Genomic DNA, 22,055 nt, shown 5'->3' on the forward strand with positions numbered 1-22,055 from the left:
TGTGTAAAAATGGGGACAGAATACCTATTGGGCCCAAGCGCCCTTTGCGAGAGGGGTGACCAGGGGTGAAAGGAGACTAGAAGCATCCGGAAGAAAGGCAGCCGGACGAGGAGCAGGGAGGAATGGCCGTGGAGGCTCAGAGCAAGGGCGCTGCCTCCTGGGCAGCAGCGCAGGGCTTCGGCCTGAGTCACAGGCGGGGTACTCAAGAGCTGAGGCAGAAAGGTGGACACGGGTGGCCCAGCTGTGAGGGGACACAGCCTCAAACGCCTCCAGGGGTCAGGAGGTCAGATGAGAGCAGGTGTGAGAACAGCGAGGGGACATTCTGAGGAGTCCTTTCCTGCAGAAAGGCAGTCAGGCTCAAAAACAGCAGTTGAGCAGCCAAATAAGACTGGTCTAAGAAAGGATTCCAGAGGAGAATCAGAAAGACAGCTGAGCATCCCACTCCCTTAGACTAAGGAACAAAATCCTCAACACAACGTTCAGGGTCTGCGTGACCCCTCCAAACACCACTGACTATGCCATCAGGAAGGCATTTCCCATCAGCGGCCCCGCCACTTCCTTCCCAGATCAGCTAAAGGGCGTTTCCTCCTCCAGGAAGCCTCCCCTGACTTCCCAGGGTCTCTCTGGGACAGGCTCTCGAAATACCCTGGCCTTCTCCTTCACAGCCCTGCTCACAGTCGTAATCAAACACGTATTTATTTAAAATCTGCTTCCACCACAAGAAGGTAAGTGCCTTGAGAACAGGGATGGCTTCTTTTTTATTATTATATCCCCAGCATCCAACAGTCAGCCTGGAACATATTTGAGGCCCACTAAGTGTTTGTGGAATGAATGAGCCCATCAATCAAACAGATAAAGAACGAACAAAACTGGCATGTGCCTAGAACGTAAGACAAAGGGGCCGGGATTACCCTGAGTCTAAGAGAGAAGGAGGGGAAGTGAAAGTCGGCCAGTTCTACTGGAGATGACTGACAGCCTAGAGCAGGGGCCAGAACGGCCTGCTGGCCGGGCCCACCCCAGCCCACGCCAATTTCATGTGGCCCGTGAACTCATGACCTAAGATCATCTTTTACATTTTTAAATGACTGAAAAAGAACTGAAAGAAGAATATTTCATGACACGTACAAGTTATTTGAAATTCACGTTTCAGTGTCCATAAATAAAGTTTTATTGAGACACAGCCACACTCATTGGTTTACGTATCATCCACGGCCGCTTTCATGCTCCATTGGTAGAGTTGAGTAGCTGTGACAGGGACCATATTAGCCTCAAAGCCTAAAATAGTTACTACTTGGCCCTTTATAGAAAAAGTGTGCGACCCCTGGCCGAGAGTCTCTTGGGACCGCTATACTGCGGGACCCCGGAGAAAGCCCTGACCCAGGAGCATATGCTAACGTCTGGACCTCAGAAAAAAGCTGCCCGACACTGTCTATTAGTGTAAGATGGGACTTAAATACCGCCTTGACAAAGAGGGGGCTAGTTAAATTAATGGTCGCATACACTTGCAACGGACTATACATAGCAATGTTAAAAAATGAGTTAGACCGAAATGTACAAGCATAGAAAGATGCCCACAGTACATCATCAAGGCAATTTACAGAACGATAGTGTTTTCCCATTTATTAAAAAGAATAACCATACATATGTTTAGAAGGTGAGAGAATATGAATCTCTGCAAGAAGATGCATGATAAACAGCTCCAGGGTAAGGGACGAGGGATTTTCACTTTTTATTTTAAACTCTTGTACTCACTGAATTTTTTTTTTTTTAACCAAGAATATATTACTAATTTAAGGAAAGGGTAAACAAAAATGCTGATTTTAGAAAGCCACTTTTACCCTCACGTGCCTTTGCAATAGAGTGACTAATTCAGGACATGCATGGATCTAAGCTCTTGATGAGCTCAGGACCACATGGTCCGATTTCTGCATTTTACAGATGGGGAGCAGCACATAAACGCACTCTCCCCTGAAACTTCGAAGTCTGATAACAGTGCAAGCTGCTCCTGTGCTTGTTTTGAGGAAGCTTAAGATTACAACGGTCAGAAATAGTTCTACTTCCCTTTTCCTAGAAACCCCGGCTAGCTCTTCAACTGGAGCACCCCCCGTGAGCCCACAAAAGGCCAGGTTGCCAGGGGTTATGAACAAACTCAGAGTGGCAGCTGTCAGCTGCTTTCTCTGTTGCTCCCTCTCAGTAGCAGCCGGCTCTCCTGTCACCAGGACCCCTCCAAGTGCAGGCTCATACTCAGCAGCCATATTAATGGTCCTGCTGGGTGGGAAGAGGTGGCCATAAGTCAGGTGGGCACAGACGAGGGAGGTGAGAAGCCAACGCTGAGCCGACAGGTAGATGTGGGTAGGATTTCACCTTCTGCCTTGATTCCCACCAAATCCAACTTTCTGTATTTCTGCCCTCTCCATTCTCTCGGGCAATTGCCTCCAGGAGTCATGGAGGTTTTCCTCTGCCCTGCGCAAGACCACAACCTGCAATTCTACTCTGCTCGCCTTATTCTAGAACCTGCCACTCCTTCTCCTGTAAACCTTCTCCTACCTTCCCAAAGGTCACCCCACAGCCTACTTCCTGGATCCTGGAGTCGCTGTGAAGGCCCAGGAAGCCCCTAATAATCGGGGGTGTGGAGCTGCAGTCCAGCTCAACTCAGAAATGCACGTGGGACCTGTGTTATCTGTTAGAATAAAGAATCCATGAGTAGCCCCAGCATTTCCCAAAGAACATTCCAAAAGATGCCAGCCGGTGAGATCTTTCAGGGAAGAGAAAGAGATGTAGTGATGAAACTAGGAAAACCCCACACTTGCAACGCCTGTTTGGGAGCTTCTGTACCATGAGCACATTCCAAATTCTAAGAGATCATGGAGGAGCTAAACCTGTTCAACTTGATTTAAACCAGCTGTTGACCAGAGAACCTTTTGAGATCTCGATTTGGAAAACACCATTCCACACCATGAGATGCCCAGCGTGCTGGTGGGTTCCAGGGATGACCCCAGTCTTGAAAGGCAGCCTTCCCAACCCAGGCTCAGACCCCCACCACCCACACCCACCCAGTGGGGAAAGCAGCCTCTGAGGTTGATTTCTGAAGGAAAAATCTAAAAACCAGGAGGTGGAGGCAGGAGGAGAAAATTGCCCCTCCAAAGAGACAGACCCCCGGGGGCTGGGGCAGGATGCTCCCCAGAGTGGACTCACCATTGGTAGCCGTGTTGACATAGTAACGCCGGCCCTGAGGAGACAAGTAGCTTTGCCAGCCGGGTGGCAGAACGACGGTCTGGCTTTCCTCTCCCGGCGGAGGGGGGACCATTCCAGGCTTCTGTTGAGGAGGAAAGAAAAGGTCACACACATTTGGCATTTCTGCAACTGTTTTTCAACCAGGAAGTCAGAGGCAGATGAAGTCACCCTGGAATAGCTGGGCCTTAGGGAGGGTGTGGCCCAGGGGCCTCCCTGGGGGATGTCACCGCCGCACTTGTGTGATTCCGGGAGTTGCCCGCCCGAGTGTGAGGAGCAAGGAGCGGTTGCTTTTCCAGAGCCCCTGCAGACGGGGCAGCATCCCCTAGAGGACAGAGGGGAAGCCAGTTAGGTAACAGAGCTGGACCTTCTCCTCGGCAGCTCCTAGAAAACCACTCGCAGGGATGCTGTGCTTATTGGGGGCTGTCACTCCACGAGCTCCCACTGAGGCATCTGAACCCTGAAATCCCCAGGACCACGGAGCACAGCCCAGGGCCTGCTGTTAGAACCTACCAGAAGTAATTAATGCAAGTCTCAGCAGAGCGAGACGTAAAACCTTCTGTGATAACGCTGAGAACTGATCAAGAGCGAGGTGGGGTTTTTCTCGTCAAGTGTCCAAATCACTGACAAAGAGAACTGGGACTCTGAGGCGAAACAGACTTCCTTTTCACTGTATGTGCTTAGTGTGGTTTAATTCTTTTAACCCTGCAGAGAAGTACTTTTCTTAAAAATATAAAGCAGAGAAAAATAATACACAACATAGAGAAATCAGGTGTAAACACAGATGCTAAGACAGAGGTGATTTCTGGTGGTGGGATTACGGGCAATTTTATTCTTTTCATTTGACTTCTCTCTTCCATCTAAATTTTCTTCAATAAACACAAAAACAAAAGTTGTTAGCTAAAGAACATTTAAAAAATCAGGAAAGACAGTCCAAATCAGCCCACGCAATTGCTGTGCCTTGTGAAGAAAGTAAATTGACTGAAATCAGGATTCTAGCCACAGGAGAAGGGCTGTGAATTTCTCAGCAAAACTGGACCCGACTCAGAAGTATTAAAACTAATCAGCCCCTAAATATCCTCAGCATCCCCCAGCCATGCCCACAGAGGCAGTTTTTGGTCACCGACGGCCACTGCTTAGGAAAACAAGATAATAGATTGAAAGCGAGCAGCAGAAATGCACGGCCCCCAGGCTGCTCTCAGCTTTCTGAAGGCTGCAAAACCACGTGCTCCCGCTTCCTGTGGTGCACTGATGCCCTGTGAGGGGATGGGATCAACCCTGGCTGCTCCTGGGACTTCGAGTAAACACAGCCTCCCCGTGGCCCTCCGTGGAGCTGTCATGTATGTTTCAATATGAATTTTCACAATTTAATTAAAAGCTTTCCCCAATGCCCTGAATGCTCTGCCGCCCACACCTGCTAACCGGCAGCGCCTCTTTGGTTCGGTACGGAAGACCAGCTTCTAAACTGCTAGCTGCTGGTGAGGTGGACAGCAGCTGCCGCCTTCTCCCCAGCAGAACACGCCCATCGAGCCCAAGCACACACCTGAGCAGTTTACCTGGGCCTCCAGATGCTGCTCCCAGATTGGAAGGTGATCAAAATACATGCCAGACAAACAGCCTTATGATGAGTACAAAGTGTGTGTGTGTGTATAAAGTATCCCACATATGGGAGATATACCTCTTGATCAAGTGGGGTTGGGAGTAAAGTAGGAATAGGGAGGTCAGGGGCTTGGCTGAAGAGAGTAATATTCTAGAACCAGAAGGGTAAGATGCCAGGTTGTTTCTGCACGAGTCAGATATCTTAGAGCACTGAGGATGGGAAGACCATATGGTGCTTGTCTGAATAACCTGGGAGGAAATTGCTAAAGGGTTTTAAGCAAGAGTCAGAGATTGACATGGCCAGAAATAGGCTGCTGAGGAGAAAGGGACCCAGAAGCACAGTAGAAACAGCCCTCCGGCCTCAGGATCAATCTTGACTCGCCTACTTAGTAGCCACGTGACCCAGGGAAATGACTCAACCAGCTGCATCTATTTGCACATCTACAAAACAGAAGATGATAGTATGAGCCCAGTTGTGGAAGACACCATGGAGATTAACAATAACAAACTTGCACCTAGGACAGTGCCTGTCACCAAGAATGCTCAATAAATGGGGGTTCCCAGCGGAAGGGGGGCAGTTTAAATGCTGAGCGAGACCAGGCTTCACACAACCTCTGCCTACTGCGATGCAGAAGTTCAAAGGCCCACACCCCAACTTTGCCATCACCATGTCTGAAATGTCACCATTAACAGTCACTTCTCCGAGGTTTCTGTTCCTAAGACTACTCAACTTAACAGGCAAACACAGACCTGCTGGGGAGGCTAACGTGTTAGGATACTGACTAATAGGTTCCGGTGAGAAGGCTGGGTGACGAAGAGACCTCTCCTGAGCTGGGCTGGTTGAGTGAGTGAACAGAACCTTCTGACTCGCTGTGCCCTACTTGTGAAGTAGCAACAATGACACGGTCCCGTCTCCACAGCTCCACATTCTCTTTAGAATGACTCTAGTTAATTTATCTAACTCTGTGGGGTCAGAATAAGCTTTAGTTTACATTTGAGGACTGATGACCAACGAGGTACCATAATTGCCCTGAGGTCTCCTGCATCTAGGAAATGCAGGACCTGCCATGTGTGAACGCTATGGAAGGTGTCTGGGAGGGAGATACCCCTGATACTGAACCAGGAAGGGCCAAGAAGTGCTGAAAGAGAGCAGGAGAAGGGCACCCGGGCCAACCTCACCTACTTTCTAATTTGGCCAATGTGGCAAAGGCGGTCTCCACATCCCCCTCCAGTATGGCCACGAGTCCCACTCTGCCTGCCATCTGACTGTGCTCTGTCTGCCTTGGCCCTCCAGGCAGCCACAGTCCCCTTGCCTTTCCCCCTCCCAAAAAGAAGCTCCTCCTGTTGGCTGGCCTGAAACAAGTCGGGAGTTAAAAGATATGGAGACAACTAGGTACGTACCCAGAAGAATTACAAACAGCGCTCAAACACACACTTATACACCCATATTCACAGTAGCCAACCAAGTGTTCATCAACTGATGAAGAGATAAACAAAATGTGGTATAGCCATACAAAGGAACATTTAGCCATCAAAAGGAATGAAGTAGTGAGACATACTACAACATGGATAAACCTTGAAAACACGTAAGTGAAATAACAGAGAAACACAAAAGGCCACACATGGTATGATTCCATTTATATGAAATGTCAGAACAGGAAAATCCACAGAAAGAGAAAGATCAGTGGTTGCCAGGGGCTGGGGAGGTGGGGGGAGGAGACAGGTACAGGCTTTCCTTTTTTGGGGTGATGAAAATGTTCTGGAACTAGATAGTAGTTGCACAATACTGTGAATGTATAAATGTCCCTGATGATAGATTTTATGTTAGGTGTATTCTACCACAATAAATTTTTTTAAGATGTAGAGAAGCCAGAAGTTGGCCTCCCCACCTGCAGGTTCTCAGTTAAGAGGCCCAAACCACCACCATTACCTCATCCTCCATGGTGTGGAGGGGTAGGCCTCCTGGGAGAGCTGCCCCACAGCCATCAAGAGTATATAGTGTGAGTAACTACCCAACAATTAAGTTCTCTGCCAAACTTACTCTTCTAATTAGTTTCCTTCCAAGCCAAATCCTTCTCTTCCCTTCCCTAGTCCTGTGGCTTCTCCCCTCCCATTCTATCGGCTCTTTCCCATGGGAACAGGAATTAGAAGCAGAGGTGACACAGGCTCAGAGGTTGGAGGGCCCTACCTACAAAGGAAAAGATCAAAGGGAGTGGGAGTCGGGGAGAGGCAGACAGTTTCTTCCAAGTCAGAAATTCTTAACCTAACGCACAGGATGGCTTTGCGGGAATTATGAAATGCTGCCCCCTCCTCCAGATGGGCCATCCCCTGAGTGCAAGACCAGGTTACAGACTCCCTTGGTACCCCCCTCATCTGGGTCCCCTTGTTCAGTCAACAACCTGTTCAACTATATATAGAAGCCCATCCTGTGAGAATCTCAAGAAAATCACGGATCTTCTGCCCCAACAAAATGGAGGCGAGTGTGGACATACACATTCACCCTATTTCCTATAGAATATCAAGAGGTTTCTAGAGCACTTCAGAACCCTACTCTAGTAGGTACTCAAGAAACATCTGAGCTGAGATCCCATTTGCACCCATCGTTAAGACTCCTCCCACTCATCAAATATCTATAGTGCACCAAGGACTGGGCGGGGTGCCCTCCACACTTATCTCTGATCTTTACAACAAGACTGCCACATCGATGGCATCTTTTCCCATTTTAAAATGAGGAATCTGACACTCAGAGAGTTTACTAACTCACCCAACCCTGAACAGCTAGTGAAACAGTAAAACCAAACTTTGAAATATTAGCTTTGTTCTAGAGACTTCTGTCCAGTTACCTAAATCCAGGCCCCTCTCAGCCCATCTCTCCCCAACTGTCCATGATCACCTCCATTTCCTCACCTGGACCACCTGACATCCAGCTCCCTTCCTAGGAGGATGACAACCCAGGCCTGATTCTCCTGGCTGTCTCAGTCTCCAAATGAGCATATGCCTTCCCAGGAGAAGTGCAGAAATATCACCACCCACACCCAAGCAGTCACGTTCCCTGGCTGTAGGCTGACTTCCTTGTCTCCCTATTTAAAACAACACAACCAAAGAAATTCTCCTCTTAATCATGGCTACTGATTTCCCCCTAGGGGGCAAAAAAAAAAAAAAAAAAAAAAAAAAAAAAGAGCAGGCAAGCAAAGGGAAGTGACTCAGAGATTAAAAACAAATCCCCCTACAGCAGTGTTTCTCCAAGCGTGGTCCCTGGGACACCCAGTCCGTCACCTGGGATGCAGGTTAAAGTGCAGATTCTGGAACCCTGAGCCAAACACGAAATCAACCTGGAGCCTGGGAAGCTGCCTTTTAACAGGTATCCTGGGTGAGTCTGATGCTCAATGAACTCAGAAGAGACTGATTCGCAATTTTAGAGGGAGCAATTGAGAGAAAACATCACTTCTGAAATCAAAACTGGAAACATAAAATTTTAATAAGCACAATTTATAAAAAGAATGTTTAGCTGTATAGCTACTTATTAAAGAAAAGGCTCCTAGCCCCTAGCCCAAATCCTTCAAAAAGACTATTTTAAGAGAGATTCGATCTTGTCTCTGCAGCCTCCAGGCAGGACGACCCCCACACTTAGCTCCCCACAGCCTCCGCCACTCTTCAAGTTCAACCCAGGACTCCTCCCCACTCAGGAGGCTTCTGGAACACCTGACTCTTACCTTCCACAGTCGGGAGCAAATGTTACTTGCCAATGTTAACGGGTGGTCGTCAGACACTTGATTTAGCAGCCAGATCAGACAGTTTTAAGGTCCCCCCAATTCTTCCACGTCTTCTCACACTCCAAACCCAGAAGCAATAGGGGCTCTAAAGAAAGGCATATCCATGAGGCCCCACACCCCCACGCCCAGATCTATATATAACATCTCTGAAGTTGTCAGCCTAACAAGCCACTTTCTGGCAGACCCGTTGCCATGGCAATGACTGCTAATGAGCCCAGTTCCGTGATTGGCACTGCTTGAAGGCTCCTCCACAAAGAACTCTCCAGCAAGTTCTCCCTTCCCCAACCACACAGCCGGCCTGGACCTCCAGAAGCAGCCAGCGCATGGCTGGGTGTGTCTGGGAGGCCTCGGTCCCTGGGAACCCGTTCATTACTAGTAAGCCCTGAGAAGTCCCAGACCCAGCAGCCAGGAGTAGCCTCCAGGAGTGTCTCTCCACTGTCACTCAACATGGGTCAACCAATTAGTGACAGGGGCTGCAAGGGAGCCACCAAGAAGACCAAGACCCAGCTGGGCTGGAGACTGGAGAGTCACGTCCACTCCACACCTGTCTGCTGGACACCCGTTTAAGGTGGACAGACTCCTACACAGAGCTGGAAACAGCTACCCAAGGAAAGATCATCTCCTCTGACTACAGGTTAAGATACAAAGCAGGAAGCAGGGCCCCACCCCCGACAGTGATGCTGCCAACTCAGGCTCTATGTCTACAATATTGGGCACCTTTCCTCTGTCTCACAGGTGACAGTACTGTTCTCCCCAGTTCTGGCAGCTTTTCTATCCATTCAAAGGGAGTGACTCACAGAAAGTAGCTGGGGAGGAAGGAGGAGACCCATGGCAATGGCACAGTGCATTCTGGGAAGTGTAGTTCCCCACAGTTTTATAGGCTGGTGGGGTGAGGATGGAGCCTGGCAGCATCCTCATGTTCTTCGAAGGGTGAGAGATTTGGAGCCCTGGCCAGAGGGAGGAGGAAGAAGAGAAGCCACACAACAGAGAAACAGACCATAAGATTCAGAGAGGCAGAGCCATGTCTATCTTGCTCCTAGCTTTAGTCTCAGCACAGTACCCAGAACATTGAGGCACAGTATCTAGAAGCCTCAGGAGAAGAACAAACTTCTAATCATGACCTCATATGGTATCTAGAAGAAAAATCCCAGGAAACCATTTAGCAACCTCAACAGAGGGCAGGAAGATACAGCACATCTTAAGGAGATGACAAACTAAGGCAAAAAAGGCAAGTTGGTTTGCAAAAGAAAACAAAATGATACAAAAAAGGACAGGAAATGATCGAAATTGAAGGGAAATTTAAAAGGTAGTAACAGAAGTAATGTCCACATGGGAGAATACAGAATTAATATTGCCAAAAGAAAAACATTAGTTTTGTACAAAACAAATTTAAGAATGTTTTTCCTGGAATGCAAAGGAAATGGGAAAAAATGAAAACAGGGAAAGAAGAGCAAGCCAAGATATGGATGTTAGGTGTTCCTGAAGAAGAGACTAGAATAAAAACTGTAACAGAAAATAGACTATAAACAAAGGTTGATGGGGGGGGCGGGCGGGGGTGTCCCTGAGCTGGAAGAAGACATTTACGTGCAGCAAGGAAGGGTCAGCACTGCTCGAGGCAAAGATTTTAAAAGCCCACCAGGCAGAGGCAGCCTAACAACATATCGACACAGCAAAGATGAGGATGAAGTCCTATCTCCGTGTCAGTGGGAGGAGGGTGTCGCCAACAAAGGAGCAGGAATGAAGCTGGTCTCAGGCTTCTCTGTAACCGCATTTCAAAAGACACCTCTGGATTGTTATATGGAAAATGCTGAGACTTTCGTCTGGGGCCAAGCTGTCTTTCACCAGTACAGATGATCGAAATACATTTCTCTACAGACAAGGGTTCAGGAAATATACCACTCGTATGCCCTGCTTGAAAAGAGTGCTTGAAGATGTGCTCCAACTCCCTGAAAGATTAAGACAAATAAAGGAAGATGGAAGAAGTCACGGTAAAAAGGACCAGAGATGAACACTGAAAGCAGCATAAAAAAAATGTGTAAATAATCATTATAAACCTGGTTATAGAACATGTGTGTGTGTGTCACTATTCTGAATACATAGTGTGAAAAAAATGAAATAATAACCTAGACCACAAATTCCAGGTCACACTAGAAAAGATGGAGAGGTAGGAGAAAATAAAGCGAGGACACTGAAAGAAAGCAGGGACCTGCTCTTCCTTCCCATCCCAGAAAAGAAACACTGCCCGTCTTCCTCTCCTCCCTCCCGCCGAAGCTATCAGGTACCTGCCCAGCTTGCTCCCATCCTCTGGCACCCCTAGCATCCGCTCTCCTCTCTTCCCTGGAGAAGGGACAGGTTTCCAGCTGGAGGGAACACAACACAAGGGAAGGGTCCCCAGAGACCACAGACTCTTGCTCGGATCCAGGCACTGTGAGTCTGACCTCTAGCCCTCTTTCAGTGGCCCCACGTGCAATCAGCTTCCACAGGGAGTCCAGAGCCCTGGAATCTATTAAGGTGGACAGGGTGGGACCAAAGCACTTTTGAGGGAAAACTCAGGAGGAACCCAGGGCTTCCTGAAGACCGCATTTGTACCACCTGCTTGCCTTTGGAAGTCCTCAAAGCATTCCAGAAGCCAAAGACAGCAGTGTGGCTCAGTTTGTCTGCTTCCCTTGAGCCACTCTGGTTGGAAAGGGGGTCCAGCACACGAGGGTCCCCTCCAGCTCTTACCAAGAAGCCAAAGAGTGCCACGAGGGAGGCCTTTCTTCCTTCCCCTTCTCCATTTGCAGAATTTCTCAGTAAATGTGACCAACCCATCAGAGGTTCTGCCAGAACCCTCCATGTGTATACTCAAACCCCTCTTATTAGAAATCACCTGGTTAGCAGGGCCACCTCTCTGAGTCCATTAGAGGAACTTTCCAAACCAGGCTTTAATCACTTAAGCGCAAATATCCCCAGGACTCTTCCAAACCTGGTACAACCCAAGTCCTCAGGCCTCACTGCTCGGGGTGGATAAGGCCACAGTCACAGCAATAATCTACATCTCACTGGCCTGAATTCCTGACTCCCTCATGCCAGACCTCCACCCCCATGAGAAGACCCCCTGGATGATATCCACGAGTGCCCAGAGGATGACTCGCTCAGGCTCCCCAGCTCTAGTCCCCATGGAGCATGTACCATACTCTTCCTCACATGCATCAGCTACCCTCCCCGACAACCCCATCTCATATCATCACTGTCCTCTGTCCATGAAGCTGCCAGAGGAAGCCTCACACCGTGGCTGTCACTGGTGCCCACGACAAGAGGTGGACATCAGCGCCATGGGAGTTTTCTCCCAGCACCTGCGAAGCTGCCAGCCATGGGCCTGGAGGCTGAACCACTTTGAGCATTCCAGATGCATCTAGCTCCTAGAAGACTCAGCGAGGGTCCTGCACCAGGAACACCCATCTGCAAGCCCCCCAGCACCTCCCTGAGGGCCAGTCAACTCACTGAGCCTCTTTCTCAGGACTGGGCAGGGGGAGGACACAGAACAATAAACCCTATTTTCTGACCCAAAAAAGGAACAGAGTGATCTGGCTAACCAGGAATTTTGATTAACACAATTACAATGTAGTCTCTGCAAGGACACAGGAAGTTAACCCTCACAGGAAAACTCCCTAAGCTGGAACAAACATGGGGTCTCTAGTGGGGCAAGGATAGACGAAAAAGTTTACAGACGATAGTGCAAATTGCAAGGATAAGTTGGACGGTTCCTCCTAGGTCAGAAGCCATTTCACAGCCTTGAAGAGTCTGGGGGTCAGGCAGTAGAGGGTAAGAAGGAATGGATCGCGTAGGAAGTGCCTTCTACTGGGGCCTTGCACACATTCCTGCAGGAACCCTTACTTCACCAAGACTGGACGAAGAGATTTTTATCATCGTTCCACCTGCCGTACCGATGTAAGACAGAATGGCCCGTTAATAGGGCTCCAAAGGAGACAACGCAAGAAATGAGGAACTCTGGATGTCAGCTCACTTCTCGTACCTGAGACGGCTGGTGCTTTCGCTGGCGGCATCTGCCCAGGGACACCACACAGCATGACGGGCATCTGAGAGAGGCCCACTGCAGCATCTCTCGGGAGAATCTCCACATTGACCAATCACCACAATTGTGCCGCCAAATAGCACAGTCGCTCCTGCCACTTACAGAGGTTTAGAGCCAGTGCCCAAACGCCTTAGGGCCACATTTAGGGCCACCTGGGGAAGGGGGTTCCCACAGGTGCTCCGGAAATACAGAGAACAGCTCCAGGAATGATGGGAAGATGTGGCTGCTTCCTCACCTTGGAGCCTGGAGAACCCCAAGAAAAGCCCATAGGTTTTCTCCCATTTCTAAGGTATGTCTGGTCCTCCTGTTTCAAGGCTATAAAAGGCAAGGCAGCCTGTTCCAGCTTCTGGCTTCCGAGCAGGAAAACCTGATTCTGCTCACCCGCTTGTGATTAACAGAGACATTTTATTCAAACTCTCAACTTCCGAAGACGGGCTGTTGAGGAACGTTGGCTCCTTTCCTCCTACCCCCCTCCCTGGCAGATAAAAATAGCGTGGGCCACTGTGACGTCCCACCTCCACCTCGGGACTACAGAAGCCTCGTAGTGAGCACATGGGCCTGGGCAGAAAGAGACTGTGTTTCCAGGCAACAAGCTGTAATTTGCGCAGTTCCCTCTGCCTCTCTGGCCCTCTCTTTCCTCATGTGTAAAACCAAGGGCAGCCAGCCCTCCAACACTGGGGTTCTAGGGCCCGAGGCACGTCTTTCGTAACAGAGCTCAAAACCACCACGATGGAAACTTCAAGGCCTTTAAATGACCAGCGTGAGCTTGCAAAAGCAGCAGCCACATAAACAGGAGATGACAGAGACTTTCCGACCAGGAGGATACATGTTGATGAAACATTACTTTTTTTCCTGCACATTTCTCCCAAACTCTTTTGGGTTCTAAGGAGGACGAGGTCTCGAACTCTTTTGGCCTAAATAGCCGTTCATTGACTCAGCCAAATCCAGCTCGGAACTGGTGGGGAGGAAATGCCGACTCAGACACCAGTAGAAAGGGAAGTGATTTAACACAAATTGGAAATCATTAAATTTAAGCCCAAACCAAGATACTAAATTGTGGGCATGACCTCACACCTGTCTGGGGAGGCGGAACACTTAATTCTCCTCCCCTTGCCGCCACCAGTCACTGTGCTGGCTTTAGGGCTGAAAGGTCCCACCTGTCAGAGAAAGGAGCTGGGCTAGAGATCAGCACTTTCTAAAGTGCTAGAGGATCCCCAAATGCATCCTAGATTCTTGACACTAGCTTCTATCTATAACGATATCAACGATCCTGCCCTAGAGGATGCTTTTGAAGAACTTTTTGAGGATCGCTCACCAGCAACACTCTCCCTGGGGAGCTCCCAGAAGGGTGAGGACCCTTCCAGATGACTCCTGTCAAGTGTCCCTTTTCAAGGGAGAAAGCCTGGGAACAACAGAGAGACTCCTGCCAACACTTTGTATGGGGGGTGGGGGTATACTCCTAAGGCCCCCTCCCCAGCCTTCCTTCAGTATTAAGGTGCAAAATCCCCAAATGCCTTTGCCAGAAACAACAGCATCTTTCTAAAGTTGGTACACCTCTGAAGAAACTCCTGTAACCAAATTCACCCAGCATTCTGTTCCATCCCAAACGGATTTAAGAAGTTCAGAAGTGAGGAAGGGAGTTGAAAGTTGCCAGCTCGGGCAGGCATAGGCTTGGTACCTCACGCAGGGCATCCGCCCGCCGGAAGGAAGCTTCGAGGGCAAGTGACACAGCTGCTGCCACAGATGCTCCAAGGCAAAAGCAGGCTTCCTCCGCGAGCTGGTGCTGTTTTAAAGAAAGGCCGACTGGAGCTCATTAGGGTACACGGGCAGGCATCTCTGACGGCCTGCCTGTGCCTGGAATCCAGCTGGTTCAGCTTTGTGGTCGCTCATTGCTGGCCCACGGGCACCACACGCAAACCAGGGCAGCAAGTCCCCTGGCCACGGAGACTCCTTCCAGGCACTCCACGTGCTAACGGCCGTGCTCCAGGTGCTGCCAATCAAAGACCTCTGACTCGGGAGCTGGCTCCATTGAGACCTAATTGGTTCTGAACCAGGAGCACCGGAGGGAGATTAAGCTAATAAGGGCTAGGACAGTTTCCACGTGTCAGTAAGGGGGGGCAATTCCACTCAACCCAATTCAGCTGCCATTTTTGGAGCCTCTGCTACTGGTGCATATAAAACTAGACAAATGGTGACAGCCAAGGACATTACTATAGAGGTTTGGGACCAAGCACCATTCTGCGGCACCGTGCTAAGAACACAGGACATGAAGAGGGAGGCGGGGTGCCAGACCTGAAGCCGCCGCCGCCATGCCATGAGATCTTGAGCAACTGGCTTCATCTCCGCTGGCAGGCCGCAATTTCGTCATCTCAAAAACACGGAAGTTGGACCAGATGGTCTCCAAGGGTTTTTTCTTTTTTTAAATATATAAAATACATAGATATGTAAATATATATATCCTAATACTCAGTGATTCTGGATGTTAGTATTAGGAGATCAGTTTTAAGGACGTGCCATTTTTGTAGGAGGAAAAAGTCACATTCAAGTGTAGACAGATTCAGAGGCATCAGACTGTCCCTGGAATGTGGCCCAGGCCCCTAACACCTGGGATTCTCCCTCACTACCTCAGAGCTCTGTGCTTCCACCTCCCACCACGGTGAGCTCAGCCCTCCGATGGGCCAGTGTCCGCCCCTTCCCTGCCATGCCCAGAGCCACGTGCAGCTGGCTTCTATTTGCCTAGCAACCAGATTTCTGCCCTGGCATCCTGGGCTTCCCTGTATCTGAAGTTGGGATTCACCCGGTGCCCAAGGCAGGCTCCAGCGGGGTTGTTCTGGGCCTGCTAGCAGGGAGTGCTTCTGTTCACCACTCACACCGCACCCCAAACACACAGTCCCCTTCAGCTTGGGCACACCCGCCGATGGCCTGCAACCCACTTGCCTCAGGCTCTGCCAAGAGCGTTCCTTGGGCTCTTCCCCACTCACTGCCAGAATGTTCATCTTCTTTGCTAATCCCTTCTGCCCCATAAACCTCCTGCCCCAGGTCCACAGCCAGGGCCAGACGCGCCAGAAGCCCCAGCACTGTGCAGTCAGGTCCTGGGCAGCTTAACTCTGTCCGAACTTGATTGATTGGCCTGGGTTCTTTACAGCAGTCATTTTCCAGGTGTGGCCCCTGAACCAGCAGCACGGGGGGCCTCTGGGAGCTGGTTAGAAGTGTGGAGTCCCAGGGCCCGCCCTAGAGCCAGGCTCTGCATTTTAAAGGTCCCCGGGCACCCTAACCTTTGAGGAGCCGTGCTGTGAACTTTCCTGGGAGGGCCACTGGCCGGTGAGATGGATGATGCTCCTAGAAAACAAGCATGTCTCTCCCCTCCTGGTACAGGTCAGGCCTCTATCAGAAGCTACATGAAAATCAGAGATGCTGACTGATCCAGCCAGCAGGAGAGAGCGTCCTGGAGGAAGGTTCTGTGCAGAGACAGACCAGCCTTTCCATAGAAACTGGACCTCTTTCAGCTGTTCAGAGCCTCAAGATAGCGGTCACTAGAGTCTTGGTTGGTGAGAGGTCCCTCTTTCCAAAGGCAGGAAGGCTCGTGAAATAAGGCTATTCTACTCCTAAGTCTCAAGACAGCGTTCACCATTTTACTGCAGCCACTGCAACCACCACCATCAAACCTGACAGAAGCATCCAGCCCAGCGTGGAATCAGTGCAGACACCGGGTTTCCTGGGCAGAGACTCAACTACCTTCTAGGGAGCTAGGTCCCCCAGCGGGCTTTCACCCTACAGTGTCCCAGCTAGAACCGGGCCATGGGGTAGAAGGCAGGTGGGTAGGTACGTCGAAGCCAAGCTTGATATCTGGGAGAAGTCGAGTGGGAGAGGCAAGATGTGGACGCCAATCCCCACAATGGAAATCTATGTCACCAGTCTGCTTCTCCGTCACACGCCTTCAACTAAACTGCTCCCCGGGTAACCAGGGAGCCAAGACTCCCTTTCCTTCTACAAACATCTCTTTTTAAATCTGTCTCCTCCTCCCCTCCTGATGTCTCAGGCAACGTCTTCTCTCCTCCCCTGCTCCTGCCTTGGGCTCATGGAAGATGCCCTGAGCACACAGGGTCCTCAGACCTTGTAAGCTCAACAGTTAGAGCCCACGACCCAGGGGGTTCCCAGAACTGCTTTTTAAAACGTTGAAGTCATTTTAGAAACAGGCAGAAAAAGCTGAGCACACATCTGCAGGTGAGCAGAATCAGTTCTTACCATCAGCGAAGAGCTACTCTTCTTTGGGGGCTGCTAACTCAGAGGAGAGTCTCGGGTCCTGACAAGTCCCCAGACTCAGGGCCAGGCCCCTGCCAGCTTCCTCTCCATGGCACCCTCGGTGAGAAATGAGGTTGAGACAAGCAGCTAACCCAGGGTCAGTGTTCTGGGCTCCCCAGAGGATGTTCCTGTGGCTTTTCTCATTGCTGCTCTTTCACAAAGAACCCACTGCATTGCACAGTTCCTTCCAAATCTGCTCCCGCTCTTGTGAGGAAATCAACAACGCATTCTGGGCTTTCCAGATACAAAGTTTCTGGGGGCTTTCTTTTTTGCACTCTCTCCCTTTTTCCCCTTTCTCAGCTAAAAAAAGTTGGCTGAGGTCACGACATACAATGGCCAAGACTGTGTCGCTGACCAGATGCCTCCCACCCCCCGGCCTGTGGACAAGAGCTCCTTTGTCCACCGTATTTTAGGCGGGACTCCCTGGGCCTGCCCAAGCCCTCCTGGGGAATGTTCCGCCAACTTCTTCCCAACCCTAAGTAACGGCTCTGGCCCTGGCCCCAGCTGTGTGAACCCAAGGCCAGATAAAAACCAACATAAAAAGAACAGAGAATGCTCCCCCAAAGAACCATTGGGTTGACCCGCCCACGGATGGAAAGCTGCTGCCCCCAGAGGGGCAAGACGAGGGTCCCCTGCCCTCATGCTGCGCTCACCACCTCCAAACCTAGACAGACAGCAGGCAAAAGAAGGGGCAATGCTGTGCATCTCAGGTGAAAAGGATCACACAGCTGTTAGGTGCAAGCGAAGAGAGGATTAGGCCCTGAGGGCAATACTGCATCCGCCAATGACGTGAGTGCAGGAAGGGACTGGATCCTTGGTGAATATATCCCATCGCTCTGTTCAGAAAGCTTTCTGAAGCAGCTGAAGGTTGAGCACTTAAAATGTCACCCATTTCTGTGCTTTTGCTGTCACATGCAAACCTTTGGGATTTTAGGAACTGATTCTTTACGTCAAAGTAAATATGGTTTTCCGGAGGGACGTGATGATACTGAGGTCCCGAGGCCTGGTGGTTTCCTATAAAATGTCCCTTCTTCTCTCAGACGCATGGATGAAGTGCTGACTTATGAAGGGGTTTCAATGCCAGCTGGTTGGTGGGGCTAAGACATCAGCCCTATCATCTAGGGACAGAGTCGGATCAGGGCGTGCCCTTGTTGGGTCTCTGAGTACTCACTGTGACACTGAGGGCAAGGCCTCTCGGCTTCAGTTTCTTCAAGTGAAAAATGGAGACGGTCACAGTGTCTTTCTTGAAAGGTTGTTGTGAGGATTAAAGGGGGCGGGGGCGGATCTACGTAAACACAACACAGTGCGAGGGTGATGTCAGCAGTATTGTTGCTGTTACTGCCAGTAGCGGCTGGAAGAGCAGGAGCTGTAGCTTCCCTGGACGCAAAAAGAGTTTAGATTCAACAGCAACAAAAAACTGACAATCCAATTAAAAAATGGGTGAAGGAGAGTTCTCCAAAGACAACATAGAAATGGCCAAGAAGCACATGAAGAGATGCTCCCCATCACTAATCACTAGGGAAATGCAAATTAAAACCACAATGAGATATCACATTGCAACCATTAGGATGGCTGCTATAAAAAAGAGAAAAGAGCAAGCATTGGTGAGATGCAGAAAAAGTAGAACCCTTGTGCATCGCTGGGAGGAATGTAAAATGCTGCAGCCACTGTGAAAAACAGTATGGCAATTCCTCAAAAAATTCAACATAGAATTACCGTACGATCCAGCAATTCCACCTGTGGGTATTTACCCAAGAGAATCAAAAGCAGGGACTCCAACAATATTTGTGCACCCATGCTCACAGCAGCATTATTCACAATAGCCAAAAGGTGGAAACCCGTGTCCATTGACGGATGGATGAATAAACAAAATGTGGTGCATACAAACAATGGAATATTACTCAGCCTTAGAAAGGAAGGAAATTTTGACACACGCAATATGGATGAAACTTGAGGACATTACGCTAACTGAAATAAGCCAGTCAGGAAAGGATAAACACCATGTGATTTCACTCATCTGAGGTCCCTAGAAGAGGTCAAATTCATAGAGACAGAAAGTAGGAGGGTGGCTGCCAGGGGCCGGGGGGGAGGGAGGAATGGAGAGTTACTGATTAATGGGGACAGAGTTTCAGTTTTGCAAGGTGAAAATGTTCTGCAGGTCGATGGTGGTAATGGTTGCACAGCAATGTGAATGTACTTAATGCCATGGAACTGTGCACTTAGAAATGGTTAAAATGGTGGATTTTATGTTATGTATATTTTGCCACGATAAAATTAAAAAGTCTGGGACCCACAGAGATAGTTTAGATCAAGGAACCAGTGTGACACATAAGCCACCTCATGAGACACACAGGGGCAGACTCTCCAAGGAAGGTAAACCATGCCCCGAGAGGGAAGCCGCCCAGCCTCTGGTGAGGGTGACAAGAAAGCCAACTAGAAGACAAGGCTGGGACATCCATAGCAGTGCTCACTGTGGTCCCTTCTGTGTTCAATCTCGGGGAAACTGAGGCAGCACAGCCAGCATCCTTATGTCAACCATGGGCTTCTCTGCTTAGGGGTGTGCATGCTCAGGGGCCCCTGGAGGGCAGATGAAAACATGCCTCTCCCTGGACACATCCACTCCCTGCTTTCTGTGTCCATGTTCCACCTTTCTAGTCTCTTCCCTTCCACCTCCAGCGGCAGAGCTCACCTCTTCCTCCTCAGTGCCATCGGTGTCGCTGCCCGGGGGACTCCACCTCCCCTCTCCGATTGTTGGGCTCCACTCAGCTGCAGGAGTGACAACAAGATCTCGTACTGGGCGCTCGCTCTGGGCCAACCACTGTTCTAAGTGCTTCGCATGTCTTATGTCACGTAACTCATCCAACGAATCAACAAGGAAGTTTCTATTAGTGCCCCATATTAATAGAGGAGAAAACAGAGCCTCTTGGGATGGATCAGGAAGGGTGGGTAGGAGGAATGAGCTAAGGGGATGATGCTCTGTGGCCGGTATGAGCACAGGCCCAGTAAAAAGCAGTGTGGGAGGGCGTGAGGATCACTTCCGTCAGTTTAAAGTGCACAGAAGGTGAAAGAAGTAGTGGCTACGATGGAGTCAGACCCTGGGAGGCCGTGACAGCACGAAGGCTAAGGAATTCAGACTCCCTTCTATAAGCAAGAAGAAACCTCTGACAAGCTTTGGAGCAGGGGAGAAACCACCACCAGCATTGAGCTTTGGAGAAATTATTGCAACGCCAGAGTATAAAAAACTATCCAATGTTGGGGAGAGACTAGAGGCAGGGAGGGAACTGGTTATGGGATTCCCCTCTCCCTTCTCTCTCTCTCTCCCATCTGAAAACAAGAGAAATGCAGTGCTTTAATCTACATTTGTAAAATGGTCCCAAACCACCCAAGAAAGTGAGCATCGTATCCAGAGGTGAGGAGTCCTCCAGTGGCTGCTGAGTTATTTGCATCTTCTCTGGGGTGTGGGAGGGGAGGCCTGGTGGCGAATCCACACCCTGACCTGTGAGGGCAGTGAGGCCACTGGATTACAGAGATAGGAAGCAAGGGGCTTCGCTGCTCCTGGAAACGGGCTCCCACCCACGAGAAGAGAAAAGCAAAACCTCATTTGCACCTGGACAGCCAAGACGCTCACCTTCAGTGCTTTGGATTTTGTGGAATTAAAATGGCCATAGAAGCTTTCACAGCCCATAACATCTCGGTTTTATAACAGCAAAGAGGGGAGGGCTTTAAGGCTGTTCTGCCTTGACCCCACTCCGACACTGCATCTCACAGATGAGCAGATGCACAGACAACAATGCACCCATGAGCTGCGCAGGACCACCCAGCCTGCAGAGGCTTTATTCTTTAGGATTCACCAAAGTTAATATCTCAGGGTGTGTAAGAGTCGTGAATACATTCTAATGGGTTTACTGTTTGGGGTTATCCTAGCGTCTCCACCCAGAAGTCACTTTAGTTTTGCTTATTGATAGTCCTCTATCCTTAGAGTTGGCTGTGAAAAGCACAGATTGTTCTCTCCTTTCTGGTCTCCGCAAACACACAGCTTTCTACACAGGGAGCCACCTGGACAAACGAGAGACAGTAGAAAAACCCGTGATCAAAAGGCGAAAAGACTGACAATCATTTCCACGGAGCTGCGTTCCCCCCCCCACCCCCGAGTTTAACGGTGTCAGATGCAACCAACCTCGTTATTATTCTTTGTTTCAGTTGAGTTGAAAAGTGTCAACCCAAATAGGCCACATTCGCTGTGGGCCCTTGTCCTCCGTAGGACGAATCATGTCGTATAATGATAATTAATAAGAAAGAACATCTGGGTATGGCGATGACTCACTCTTTCGAATGCTTCACAGTCGTGAAGGGGAAAATTATTCATCAGCCCGTGCAGCCTCCAGGGTGCAGGGTCTTGAAGACACCCCCACCCCAACATGCAGTCCCTCGGCTTACGCAATCAATCCAGCAACTAAATGTTACTAACTACCCTTTCCCAAACGTTGTGGAAGATGCAGGCAAGTGTAACACAAGGGACCTGGCTTCTAAAATTTGGAAGATAAGGCACAGACCTACACAGGGAACAAAAGGAATAACTCTACCAGGGAGTCTGTAATAGTGCCAAACGATAAGTCGGCAGACAATAGAGCTTTCAGAATCCAGAGGAGGGCGAGATCGCTTTCCGCTGTGATGGTCCGGGGAGGCTTCTCGGAAGATACAGAATTTGCCTGACAGCAGGGATGAAAAGAAAGGGCTTGACTGGAGCAGAAGAACATTAAGTAAGAAGTAGACTAGGCCTCGATAAGTGATGAGACATGGGGAAAGCGGAAGAAAGTGAAAGTCGATTTTGAAGAGAATGAGAAGCTCGAACCAGTCACCCAGAGACACCCAGCTGTGGGGGAAGCCAGTTTAGGGGGACGTGCTAGAGTTTCTTGGCTACATACCCAAGTTCAAAGGGATCAGTGGGCACCTGGAGCTGGAGCATCCGCATGGAGATGGTGATGAAATCCTACAGATCAATCCAGAGTTCACATAGCTCTGACACTCTGTGGCCCAATCCCTCTCTCCTCCATGCTCTCCATCAGCGCACGCAG

At 49.7% G+C, this 22,055-nt stretch overlaps 1 protein-coding gene across 18 annotated transcripts in view; it reads right to left on the bottom strand.

Annotated features, from left to right (window-relative positions):
- The window catches only part of GAS7 (growth arrest specific 7), a 218,583-nt gene that overhangs the window by 83,604 nt on the left and 112,924 nt on the right, over positions 1-22,055 (bottom strand). For 11 of the 18 annotated variants that reach the window (XM_008528742.2, XM_070561084.1, XM_008528745.2 and 8 more), the window contains exon 2: positions 3,196-3,316. In XM_008528742.2, coding sequence (XP_008526964.1) covers positions 3,196-3,316 — 121 coding nt within the window. Of the gene's footprint in view, positions 1-3,195; positions 3,317-3,744; positions 3,854-7,737; positions 7,818-8,543; positions 8,781-16,923; positions 17,212-22,055 lie in introns of those variants that run through there. The other 7 variants (XM_008528746.2, XM_070561087.1, XM_070561079.1 and 4 more) reach the window with 7 other exon arrangements.

Source organism: Equus przewalskii, chromosome 10, assembly GCF_037783145.1.
Source record: "Equus przewalskii isolate Varuska chromosome 10, EquPr2, whole genome shotgun sequence".
In the NCBI taxonomy this organism is placed as follows: Eukaryota; Metazoa; Chordata; class Mammalia; order Perissodactyla; family Equidae; genus Equus; species Equus przewalskii.